This window comes from Taudactylus pleione, unplaced genomic scaffold, assembly GCF_031769625.1.
Source record: "Taudactylus pleione unplaced genomic scaffold, aTauple2 ptg000274l, whole genome shotgun sequence".
NCBI lineage: Eukaryota > Metazoa > Chordata > Amphibia > Anura > Myobatrachidae > Taudactylus > Taudactylus pleione.
The window spans coordinates 2115027-2127500 of record NW_028284676.1 but is presented as its reverse complement, the minus strand read 5'-3'; the positions used below and the strand labels follow the sequence as shown (position 1 = coordinate 2127500).

Sequence of the window (12474 nt, the reverse complement as noted above, 5' to 3'; positions counted from 1 at the left end):
CAGCCGCAGGTGAAGTTATGTGGGGGGTGCCCAGTGGGGGAGGGGCTGCCGGCAGGGGGTTACTGCCAGTGCGGAGGATTACTGCCAGTGGGGGTGTACTTTAACTGATACTGTACTTGTTTGCCTGCGCTTATGTTTTTGTGTGAAAGAGGTGTGTGTATGTCAGTGTGTCTATGTTGGTGCGTGTGTTTGTGAGTGTCTGTCCAAGTGTCTGTGTTAGAGTGTGTCATGTCAGTGTGTGTGTAATGCCGAACTGACTGTCCATCATCCAAATATATATATATATTTATTTATTATGGCTAGATTTTTTTTTGGTATGGAAACCCCCCTTTCAAATTCCTGCGTTTGCCACTGCCGCCTCACTTAGTTGCACTTACCTGCAATGATCGGGGCTGCGGTGATGTCCTCCATGGCTCCGGTCAGCTGACATCTCATCCTGCACTGGGACCCGGTCACCTGATGAATGGATCCCAGTGCATGATGGGAGACCAGCTGACCGGAGGGAGGACATCACCGGAGCCCCAATCTCCGATCCCTTGGCTCAGGTAAGTTTTTCTTTTTTTTCACTATATTTTTATTTTTTTTGCAGTGATCAGCATGTGGTCTGTTTAGACCACACAGCTGATCACTGGGGCCAGATCCTGGCTGTGCTTTGCCTGTTAGATGGGAGCAGGAGTCCGGGAACCGGGGGAGACCCTGGATAAAGCCAGCTCCAGGTGGCGTTATTATCACAGGGCTTTCCCTGGTATTCTTTTTCACAAATTATTTTTAGTAACTACCAGGCAAATTGCATTTCCCATTACAATGATGGGAAATGCAATCTGATTACTAAAAGTAAGTGATAATTAGGGGTTGGAGTAGAATTTTACGAATTCTACTACAATTGCCCTTTAGTAACTTTAGGTGAAACTAAAATAATGTGAAAAGGGTGTGAAAACACAAAACACCCTTTTTCACTTTATTTTAGTAAAAATAATGATAATAAACAGAGGGCCTGATTCAGACCCGCTCGCGAGTGCTGAGCGCTCGCAAGCGGGTCGATGTTGCCCAAGTTTGCATGCGCACGAGGGAGGCGGCTCTGTTGTGCGCATGCGCGAGACCCGAATAACGACGGTCAAGCCGTCGTTATGGGTCTCGCACCAAAGGGGGCGTGCTGTCGATGGTGATTGACAGCACGCCCCCTAAGGTGGGCATGCCGGGGGCGTGGCTTCCCAGACGGAGGCGTTCCCATGGGAACGCCTACCGTCTGGGGCCGGCCCCACTGACATCAGTAGTGATGTCAGTGGGAGTGCTTTTGGCTCTGATAGAGCCAAAAGCACTCCAGGGCTTGCGGCAGCGAGACCCTACCGCAGGGTCTTGTCGCAAGCCTGATGGTCGCGATGGTCTTGACCATCGCGACCATCATTTTGGCCGCTCGCTATAGCTGTGGGTGGTCACCCACAGCTATACGAGCGGCCAGGAGGCCGCTCCAAAAAGGAGAAGGGATGGCCCTGATTCAGAGCGAGCGCTCTGTCAGAGCGTTCGGCTCTGAATCAGGGCCAGAGCCCTAAGAGTTTCATAAACTCAGTCGGTGCTCAGAAAGTTTTGGATTTTGGAGAATTTTGGATAAGGGATACTGAACCTATATACACACACACCCCCATATACAGGTTGAATCTCCCATATCCAAATATTCTGTAATATGGAATATTCCGAAATACGGAATTTTATTCACATGATTGAAATAGTGAAACCTTTGCTTGCTGATGGTTCAATGTACACAAGCTTTGTTTCAGGCACACAAGTATTACAATTATTGTATAAAATTACCTTCAGGCTGTGTGTGTATAATGTATATATAAAACATACATGCATTCTGTGTTTAGATTTGGATCCTATCCCCAAGACATCTCATTATGGAATGCACATATTCCAAAATATGGAATATTCCGATATCCAAAATACCCCTGGTCCCAAGCATTTTGGATATGGGAGACACAACCTGCATATACTTTCTGCTGTAAGAAATGCATTAACCATTCAGCATTGCACATGGGAGAGCTGCAGGGGTGGAGGCAGCAATATTATTTCCCCAAGGAGTGTATTACTTTCCTTCACTTAATGCACTAAGCTGCTTGTTGTAGACTGTAAACAGCTCCTGCGATACTGAGGGGTCTAGTTACTAAGCAGTGTTAGGAGACAGAGTGAAAAGTGATAAGGTGCCAGCCAATCAGCTCCCAACTGTCATTTTTCAAACACAGCCTGTGAGATGGCAGCTAGGAGCTGATTGGCTGGCACCTTATTACTTATCACTCTGTCTCCTAACACTGCTTAGTAAATAGACCCCTCAGTTATTATTTACTTGCTCCCACTTAAGTAACTGTATGGAAGGATTCTCCCATCTCATGGAGTCTATCTCTATAGTACTTGGTTTAAACATTGTTACCCTTCCACTCAGTGGCACCAAGAGGGCCGGTTGGAGGAGCCTGTCGGGGTCCCACATCAGCTATCGCCCCACAGCTCTGACCACTACTATTGGCCGTGCCTGTATAGCAGCGCAGCCATAGAGAGTGAGAGAGCAAACTGTTGCTGCAGCAGTCTCCTCTCCCTGCCCAAAGTGCCACTGCAGCTGCGAAACTACACAGATGCGGCCAGTGGTAGTGGGCAGAGAGGAGAAGCGTTACAGGTGATCACACTGATCGCCCCTCCCTATGAGCCGCCCTCCCACGCTGAGCACATAGGAGCATTATTTTTTTTTTATTTTTTTTTTTTGGGGGGGGGGGGGGGATTGGCCACTCCTCCCAGATTAGGCCACACCTCCCCTGTTCTGCACTGTAAATCATAGGATAAATATATTCACAAGCTATATATTTCTAAATGTTACTTATATTATTTCCCTGGTTTATCTTTACAATCTGTCTTACTCTAACATACTGTGGAAATAGACTTACCTGGTGTAGTAGTCACATTAGATGTAGTAGACTTGGGGGTTGTTCTGGGAAGAGCCATATTACACCGGTCGGTATTACAGCACCAATGGAGTTTGGAGCTGTCGGCAGGATGCACATGGCAGTCCTGCGAGTTCAAGCAGTCTCTTTGTAGACTTGTACGTCCTTCCCCTGTCAGGAACATGAAATAATACATGATATAGGTAGAATGTACTGTACTGTATAGCTGTGCCAATAAAGGTACGGGGAGATTCCTATAGCTAGGGCCTTTGTGTGCCTTTCTACCACTCTGTTAGTGTTACAGAGGGTCTTAGAGGTTGTGAAAACATAATGGGGGAGATGTATCAAACAACCAATCAGCTTCTAGCTGTCCTTGCAAAGACTGTGCTAGATAAGTTACAGCATCTCCAATATATCACTCTCCAAGACCTGATACATCTCCCCCATGTCACATATGTAATTTGTGTCACGGGTACTATGCCAGGGTTCTGTGTCCCAGGAACCTGCCTTCATAGAGACACCATACTGTAATCAAGACAATTGTAGGCAGTTTCTACATATCATTAGTGTTTTGCCAAGTTAAAACAAGTACTTGTAAGGATGTCCAAAGCAAGAATGAGAGAGAGAGAGAGAGAGAGAATGAGAGAGAGAGAATGAGAGAGAGAGAGAGAGAGAGAATGAGAGAGAGAGAATGAGAGAGAGAGAGAATGAGAGAGAGAGAGAATGAGAGGGAGAGAGAATGAGAGGGAGAGAGAATGAGAGGGAGAGAGAATGAGAGGGAGAGAGAATGAGAGGGAGAGAGAATGAGAGGGAGAGAGAATGAGAGGGAGAGAGAATGAGAGAGCGAGAGAATAAGAGAGAGAATGAGAGAGAGAGAAAGAATGAGAGAGGGAGAGCGAGAGAGAGAATGAGAGAGAGAGAGCGAATGAGAGAGCGAGAATGAGAGAGAGAGTGAGAATGAGAGAGCGAGAGAATAAGAGAGAGAGAGAATGAGAGGGAGAGAGAGAGAATGAGAGGGAGAGAGAATGAGAGGGAGAGAAAGAGATAATGAGAATGAGAGAGAGAGCGAATGAGAGAGAGAGAGATTTAGAGAGAGGGGAGAGAGAATGAGAGAGAATGAAAGAGAGAGAGAAAGAATGAGAGAATGAGAGGGAGAGAGCGAGAGAGAAAGAGAACGAGAGAAAGAATGAGAGAGAGAGGGGAGAGAAAGAGATTAATTGATCTTAAAAGATAAAGAAAGCTTAGAGTACAAACGCCCCTGACCTACGTGAAAGTCAAAATCTGGGGGTGGAAATCAATCCTTCAGAATAGATAAAATGGAGACATTGCCTATTTCAACCAATCAGCTTCTAGCTATCAGTTATCTAGCACAATCTATAAAATGACAGTTAGAAGGTGATTGGTTGCTTTGGGAAACTGCTCCACTTTATCTCCCCCTGTGAGAGACTTTTCTAACTTGAAGAACTTGGGTATTGGGATCTTTTGGTGAAGTGATATGTATCTCATGTAAAGTCTAATTAGGGGACTCAGGGGTCTCTATACTAAGCGGTCTATTTACTAAGCCTTGGAGAGAGATAAAGTGGATGGAGATAAAGTACTAACCAATCAGCTCCTATCTGTCATTTTTCAAATATAGCCTGTAAAGTGACAGTTAGGAGCTGATTGGTTGGTAATTATCTCTGTCCACTTTATCTCTCTCCCAGGCTTAGTATATAGACCCCTCAGTGCGTGTTCTCTAGTAGCTAGGATCACAGTTATCCAAGGCAGTGAATGCCACAGGTCACTAGAAACATGTAAGGGGGGTTTTCTGAGTACCCACAAACCCCCTCTGACAGACTGGAGAGCAGGCACCATCGTCTTAAGCCCTGCCCCTCACGGCAAAATGTCACGATTCGTGGGTCAGTCGGGAGGTGGCGGTGAAAATATGACGTAATTCCATTAGAATCACCTCATTTGGCTCTGCCCCCTCCCGATTGACCCACGAATCACAGCATTTTGTCACTTGGGGAAGGTACCTAATTACATGGTGCCAGCCTGCCAGGTTCCATCCTTATCAGGTCTACATAGGACTGACCATCGGTATGGCAAGCATCAATGTCAAGATAGCAAATGGCCATCGATGGTAACCAACTATGGAATGGATGACCATCGATGGTTTCATAAACCGATGGCCATCCCTGTTATATGACTGACTGGCCCGTGGCCAAATCAGAACAGGGGGGAGCATGGCTTCATGGGTGTCAGGGGGCGTCGCTATGCTCCGTGTCTCGGCACCACCTAAGAAAAAAACCTATTCGGTTATGCTTTTCCATAGATGGAGGGATACCATCTGGTTATCCCCATCGATGGGAAAAACATTCAACATTGGCCATAAACCATCGATGATTATGAACCATCGATCATCGATGGCCATCCCTGGGTCTACAACCTGCAGCTGCTGCAAGGTAAGTGTGTTTGTAATGTATGTGTGTCTGAGATTTAAGCTATACATTTAAATGTGAAAAAGACACATTAACAATCTTTAGGATGACATAAACACCCTGTGGAATATTCGCACGTGCAGGGAATAGTCGGATGAAAATTCTTTGTTATTAGCAGATGGTGACATGATCAAACACACATTATTACACAACAGCTCACAGAATGGTATATTCAGTAAATCTTACCCAGCTGCGTTTCAATTAGAATACATTGTGCCCCAGGACCACACGTCTTGGTGTTCTTATCTTGACATTCATCAAAGCATGAATAGCATTCCAGAGAGTGACCTACGGACAAAAGATAGGTAAACTTCAGCAACGGTTATTTCTCAAGATGCTAAATCTGTGGAACCAGACCGCTCAGCTCTTGCCAATGGATGGGGCAAAATAATATTGTATCCCTGCATACAGGTCCAAAAAATACAAAACAGCGCTACACAGTTTAGAGTGTAAGACCTTAAAGTTATTACTAAAATAAAAAGCCTGTGAAACAAAAATATTAAAACATTTAATAGTATTAATAAAAATATAAATTATCATATTCACATGGAACCCCCGAAAAATAAATAACGGATTTATAAAATCAGTGTCCCAATAAATTCAGAGGTGAATAAGTTGTATAAAATTTGGAGGGTCCAGATCACAAAGCGACTGTAAGCAAATAGATACTCGCAGTCCTTAGTTTGTCTCCAAATGCTCTGTGGCTTTGGAGTAACTTTTTAAATGAGATTTTGACCAAACTGCCATAAAATCACTTCAATAGTATATAAACAGTAAGTAAATCTAGCACAAATGATAAATAAATACAAATGACATAAGTATCAGGCACAGGTGGAGTTGATCAGACTCCTAGGATATGTCCAAAAGGCCAGATACAATTAGCAACAACTGAACTAATTGTAGCAATACAGCTGTGAGTGTCAAAAAGGTAATAGAGAAATTTATGAATATGAATTAAGAATGGAGATTCCTGGGTAAAAAATGTTTTTAAAAAACTGATGAAAATCAAAACCCTCTAATAATTTGAAGTAAATTGCCTGTCACGATGATGAGTGTTAAATTGTAAAGATGGCTCTAGGCAATCAATATCACTCCAATACAGTCCAATAATAAATGTTTATCCTTCGTAGGTGCATATCAAGCGTGAAAATCAATTTCCAATAAATAAAAATAATAAGTTAGGAATAGTGCTGGCTGTATATGGGCAATAAGTCCAGGGATAACAGAACGGTACCTGAGAGTGCTGTGAATAATTGAGTAAAGGCGGGTATCTACTAATAGATATACAAACGAGAGCACGATTACGACATTCCAGTTGTGCTGTCGCTTGTATATCTAGTTTTGTGCCTAGACTGAACGTTCACTCGTTCTGTCCTGGCACATCCCTCCATCTCCGCACATGCTGAACCTGATGAGATCGTCAGGTTGACCAGCATGTACGGGCGATGTCGGACGTCAGAAGCGACCAGCGGGCACGCGCATCGCTGGTCGCTTCCGACCAAAACATGCCCGATGTCGTTATCGTGCAATCGCTTGGCTAAATCGCTAAGTGGATACCCCCCATAACACTCACGGTCAGCTTTTCCTGGGCAGCCGGTGGGCTAAAAATAACAGCACTAGTCCAGCAGTGTGTAACAGCTGATGGTAACTCCGGGGTAGTGAACTGATCCCCGTCCCCGTATGAGGTAACGAGGTGGCAGGACAGCCAATGGGCAGGCGATGACAACAATTGGCGGCAATCTGCAGCGGATAATGGTGGCTCCGGGACAGAGACTGATCCCTGTCTCTATGTGGAATGTGAGGCGGCTGAAAGCTGATGGAAATTAGCCGGCGGATCCAATGATAGGTAACGGCTAAGGGACAGCCCCGGATGGAGGCTGATCCCCGTCCTCGTGTGGATAGACAGGGCGGCTGGAAACTGCAGATGCAGCGTCCTGCTCTTGCCACTGTGGGATGGCCGTGTGATAACGGCAGAGGGTGGCCCCCGGGCTGGGATCACAAGTATACACTTTGTAGGGAGTCACTCTCCGTCTCAGCAGTGGGAGATCCCGGCAGCAGACAAGGGTAGTAGAGGGCTTGATATGGATAACACCGTTGGAACCAGAGAATATTATCCCCAGGATACCTAAATAAAGATAGCAGCAACGCGTTTCGGCTACGCTGTAGCCTTTTTCAAGCTGAATTTTTTTTTATGTCATATGCATTGTGTGTTTTACATACAGATTATTAAACTATTCTACATCCTTATAGTTGTACCATACGTCCCTGCATTTACATTAGAGCACAGTTTTTCCTACCTTTTGTTGTTTATCAGAGAGACTGACAATACCTGGTTTTTACTGCTGCCCTGGTGTTTGATACCCCCGCTTGAATAGCGCTAGGTACATCTTGTTGTGCAAACTGCCATAAAACCACAGTGAAGCCGCTGTATCTATCTGGCCAATCAGTAGCTTATAATAATTACACTTATTATAAGGGCAATCAGGGACAGGTTGGGACTATACTCCCGCCCCAACATCCCTATTTCATGGGAAAGGGGGCTTAGCCATGCCTCATGGGAACGTGCTACGAGTCACGAGTATGTGACCTCCCGGCAAGCCCCCATCTAAGCATGCCGGCTAATCAGAGCGCCAGGAAGTGGAGCTGCTCGGCCAGGCATTCATACGGTGGGGCCGGTCCATCTGCCTATCGGCACTTCTGCTTTTGCCCGAAATGCAAGATGACCGGTCCTGCCATGATGGCAATCATTATGTAGTGAATAATGAGGCAGATAAAATTGATAACTTTGTTATTGGGGAAATACTATTTTATTAATTTATTAGGGGGGAAATTATTGTTTCATTTTATTCAGATAGCAAAATTCCGTATTAACTATATTAAAGGGGAAATATTAATTCATTTTTGCTTATAAATGTTTTGATGACGGGGAAATGCTTATTATTTTTTGGCTATATAACTGGTGCCAACATTATAAAACAAATGTTGCCCACTACATAAAACTATTTTCAGAGAAAAAGTAACAATTAATTATTATTGCTCCTTTAATATAATTAATACATAATATTGCTCTCTTAAATAAATGAAGCGAAGATTATCCTCCTAATAGATTAATAAAATAGTATTTCCCCACAAAAGAATGATCAGTCATCTGGCTCCTTATTCAGTGCATAATGACTGCCCTCATATACTGTAAGTGTATTGTGTTTCCTCTTCTTCTGATTGAACACAGAGCCCTGACAGCATGTTTCTCTCCTGTCACAATCCCGCTGCTTAGTAAATCTGGGGGTGTCCAATGGGAAACACATTGATGCATAACTCCCAACATGACCCTCTCCAGGAGGGACACAATGCTCTGGTCCTGGACTTCCCTGGTAATTTATGATTGGTGGAGGCTCCAGAGGTGGGGCTGCAGTACAGTCTAAAATTCAAAAAGGGGAGTCACACCAACTGTCAGTGAGTCCCAGCCAGTGATGTTTGGCACCGTGTGAAATGACAGTTGGTGTGGCTCCCCTATTTGAATTTTGAACTTTGCTGCAGCCCCGCCTCTTACCAGGGAAGTCCAGGACCAGAGCATTGTGTCCCTCCTGGAGAGGGTCAGGTTGGGAGATATTTTGATGGTGCTTTGATGTTCTAATATATTCTAATGTCTGAATTCACAACAGGTTTCTAGCGTTTTGGGCATCAGTAAATCAGTGGGGAAACAGGACCCACACTAAGAGTATAGTATACCTCTTAGGGTGGGTCCTGTCAGCTGTTCCCAGGGCTACCATGGCAACCCTAATAGTTTTGCAGCCCAGTCTGCGGCACCAGATGTACCACCCTTGATACGGCCCTTGGGCCTAGTACAGACAGCGTCAAATACAGGTCTCAAACTGCTGTCATTCCTGACCCTGGAACTGCTTGTGCAGGTGAGCTTGGTAGAAGGTTGCTTCACTCTGTGGCATGTTGGTTGGTCCTGGCACAGAAACACAGACCTGTCTCCTGGGTGTCTCATCTCCTGCACACCTGCTCTGCTTCTGTTGGATTTTGGCTCCCCTTATCTAAACCTGCAGATTCCCTAGGTGAGGTTGGTAGGAGGTCACCATAAGGCATGCCATAAAATTGACTACTTACATCTGTAAATGAGCACCAAAGCAGTATAAATACAGCCACTCATGTAGCCGTCAGTGTACTGGAGAGCAGTAGCCATTTTCTTGTAGCTCACATCCTTCTTATTTTTCTCCCCACTATTTCGTCCACAGTAGGGGAAGAGTGATGGCATCATCACTGTGTTTCATACTTGCCTACCCTCCTGATTCGGCCGGGAGCTTCCCGAAAATCGGGTGCCACTCCCGGCACCCCGGAAAGGCAGGCAAGCCTCCCGGGCACCAGCGACCCGCCTGCCCCCCTGCACTTTCCAGATTAAATCTCGGCAGCGGAGGGGCCAGTGATGCGATTCACGCTGAATCGCGTCATCACGGCCCGCCCCCTGCCTCACAATGGCCCTCATTCAGAGCCGCACGCTATTTGCGGTCGTTCGTTTAAAATCAAGGGGTGGCTATTTAAATGATCCGTACGCACATTGCAGTGTGTTCACACCTCTAAGTCTGAACGAACGAGCAAAACATACGCTCGTTTATTTGTTAAAAACGCCCCCTGGCCGCACGCATCCTACGTCATGTCCGCTATTTATTAGATTAATCGAGTACATCGACCAGCGTATGAACTGCTCGCTATTCTTGTGGTTGGTGTTTGCTACCACAAATTTGCGTGCAGTTCTGGCTATAAAATAACCCAGTAACGTGGTCAATGACGCTGCTGTTTTAAATATACACACCCATAAAACGCCCGTTTTGACCTTTAAGCACGCCTGCGTTCGGATCTCCACTCCCCATTTTCAAGCACCTTCCCCTGTTACCACCCACATACGCCTCATTCTGTCACTCAAAATAGCAGGCACTCGCTATATAGCGTACAAAGGATTTTCGGCCGCACTGACTGGTTCGCGCATGCGTACTAAAAAGCGTACGCATGCGCAGATGTGCAAACATCGCTCGGAACGAGCGTACTGCCGCTAACGAGCGGCTCTGAATGAGGGCCAATGTCTTTAATAATGGCATTGAGAATAGGGGGTGGGGCCACGATGACGTGATCGTGATGTCACGCCCCCATGCTCCGCCCCAAAAATTTGCGTCATCGTCTGGCCATACCCCCTTTTGCTGCGACAGCTCCCTCCCGGAAGGAGGGAGTAAAATGTCGTAAGTATGCTGTGTTTTGCTCACCCAAGCTGCCCTCAGGGAGATTTCTAGACTCTCCTGGGAGTCAGGGAGATTACCACTATTTCAGGGAGACTCCCTGACATTCAGGGAGAGTTGGCAAGTATGCACACCACTACCTAATGACCTGTATACAGGTACAGTACAGGTGCAGTGCCAGTCTCTTCCTCACACACTACTACACCATGACATGTATACTCAGCACAGGTACAGTACAGACAGTGGCAGTGCCAGTCTTCTCACATTTTACTGCACAATGACATGTATTCACAACACAGGTACAGTACAGACAGCAGCAGTGCCAGTCTCCACCTCACACACTACTACACCATGACATGTATACACAGCACAGGTACAGTACAGATAGCAACAGTACCACACACAATACTACACCATGACATGTATACACAGCACAGGTACAGTACAGTCAGCAGCAGTGCCAGTCTCTTCCTCACACACTACTACACCATGACATGTATACACAGCACAGGTACAGTACACACAGCAGCAGTGCCAGTCTCATCCTCACACACTACTACAACATGACGTGTATACACAGCACAGGTACGGTACAGACAGCAGCAGTGCCAGTCTCCTCACACACTACTACACCATGACATGTATACACAGCACAGGTACAGTACAGACAGCAGTGCCAGTCTCCTCCTCACACACTACTACACCATGACATGTATACACAGCACAGTACAGTACATACAGCAGCAGTGCCAATCTCATCCATTGCATCATGTCTTACCAATGTAGCATCTCATAAAGATGATGAGAATTGAGATTAAACCTTTCTTCTGCATCGTGCTCTGTGTGTTTCTCTCTCTCTGTACTTCGCACACTTGAATATATTTCCCATTTATGTTTCAACAAGTTCAGAAGATGTGTTTTGTCCCACCCAACCTCACCCCTAATTAATGGATGGCACTAGCTGGTACTAGCTGGGTGTATCCGGATATTACAAATTATAGTTTTGAATACATCTTTTACAGAAAAAGGAGCCAAAACCGGTTCTAAATAATATGCCACAGCTGATTTGGAAATGGGGGTATATAGAGGATTGAAAGTTTCATGTACTGTATCTTTATTTACCCAAAGAAAACAACATACAGATGTGTCCTCACTTACTGGGTGTCACAGAGATGCTACGTATGTGGCTGGGATTATTAATAAAATAAACTGATATGATGGCATGAGTAGGGCGTTCCTTACCTCCTGCTGGGAACGCAGCGTAAAAGTCTCAGATGAAGTAATGTCCTGCTGAGACCTCACCTAATGTTGATGAATGTCTTCTTGAGCTTCTCTCTTCAGGCTTCCATGAAAGACCATATTCCGGTGTGCTGAGGGTACAAGCACACCGGCGTGGTCTCCGCAGAGTCTTCCGAGTAGCTGAGACTTCTGGTACTGCGATCCCGGAGACTTAAAGCCCCGGGGACTCTGCGCGCTCGACTCAGCCAGTGGGCTCGGAGAATTAGGACCTTATTCAATTAGCGGCGATAATGTTGGCCGATTTTTGCGAGATATTATCGAAGATTCTGGTATGCACGTTCCCGTTTTTCACCCAAAAACAGGCGAAAACGGGTATGTGTGATAATTTATCCACTGAAAACAGGTGAAAATATCAGGACATTTATGAAAAGAGTTCTGTACCCCCCAAAAAAGGCTAGTGTCCATAGGAAATCAATTTAGAAGTGTATTATTGGCCGCAATAAAATTATTTAGGGTATTTAAATTGCATCGGTTGGCTGTAATTTGTGTATACGAAATTATGTTGAAAAATGAAAGAAATCTATTTTTTTCCAG

The 12474-nt window shown here is 45.4% G+C and overlaps 1 protein-coding gene across 1 annotated transcript in view; it reads right to left on the bottom strand.

Annotated features, from left to right (window-relative positions):
- Positions 1-11474, bottom strand: part of LY6G6C (lymphocyte antigen 6 family member G6C) — a 23906-nt gene extending 12432 nt beyond the window's left edge. Inside the window, exons 1-3 of the mRNA XM_088481554.1 lie at positions 11420-11474; positions 5594-5695; positions 2931-3098 (exon numbers count right to left, since the gene is read on the bottom strand). Coding sequence (XP_088337680.1) covers positions 2931-3098; positions 5594-5695; positions 11420-11474 — 325 coding nt within the window. The remainder of the gene's footprint in view (positions 1-2930; positions 3099-5593; positions 5696-11419) is intronic.
- Between the last annotated feature and the right edge of the window lie 1000 nt (positions 11475-12474).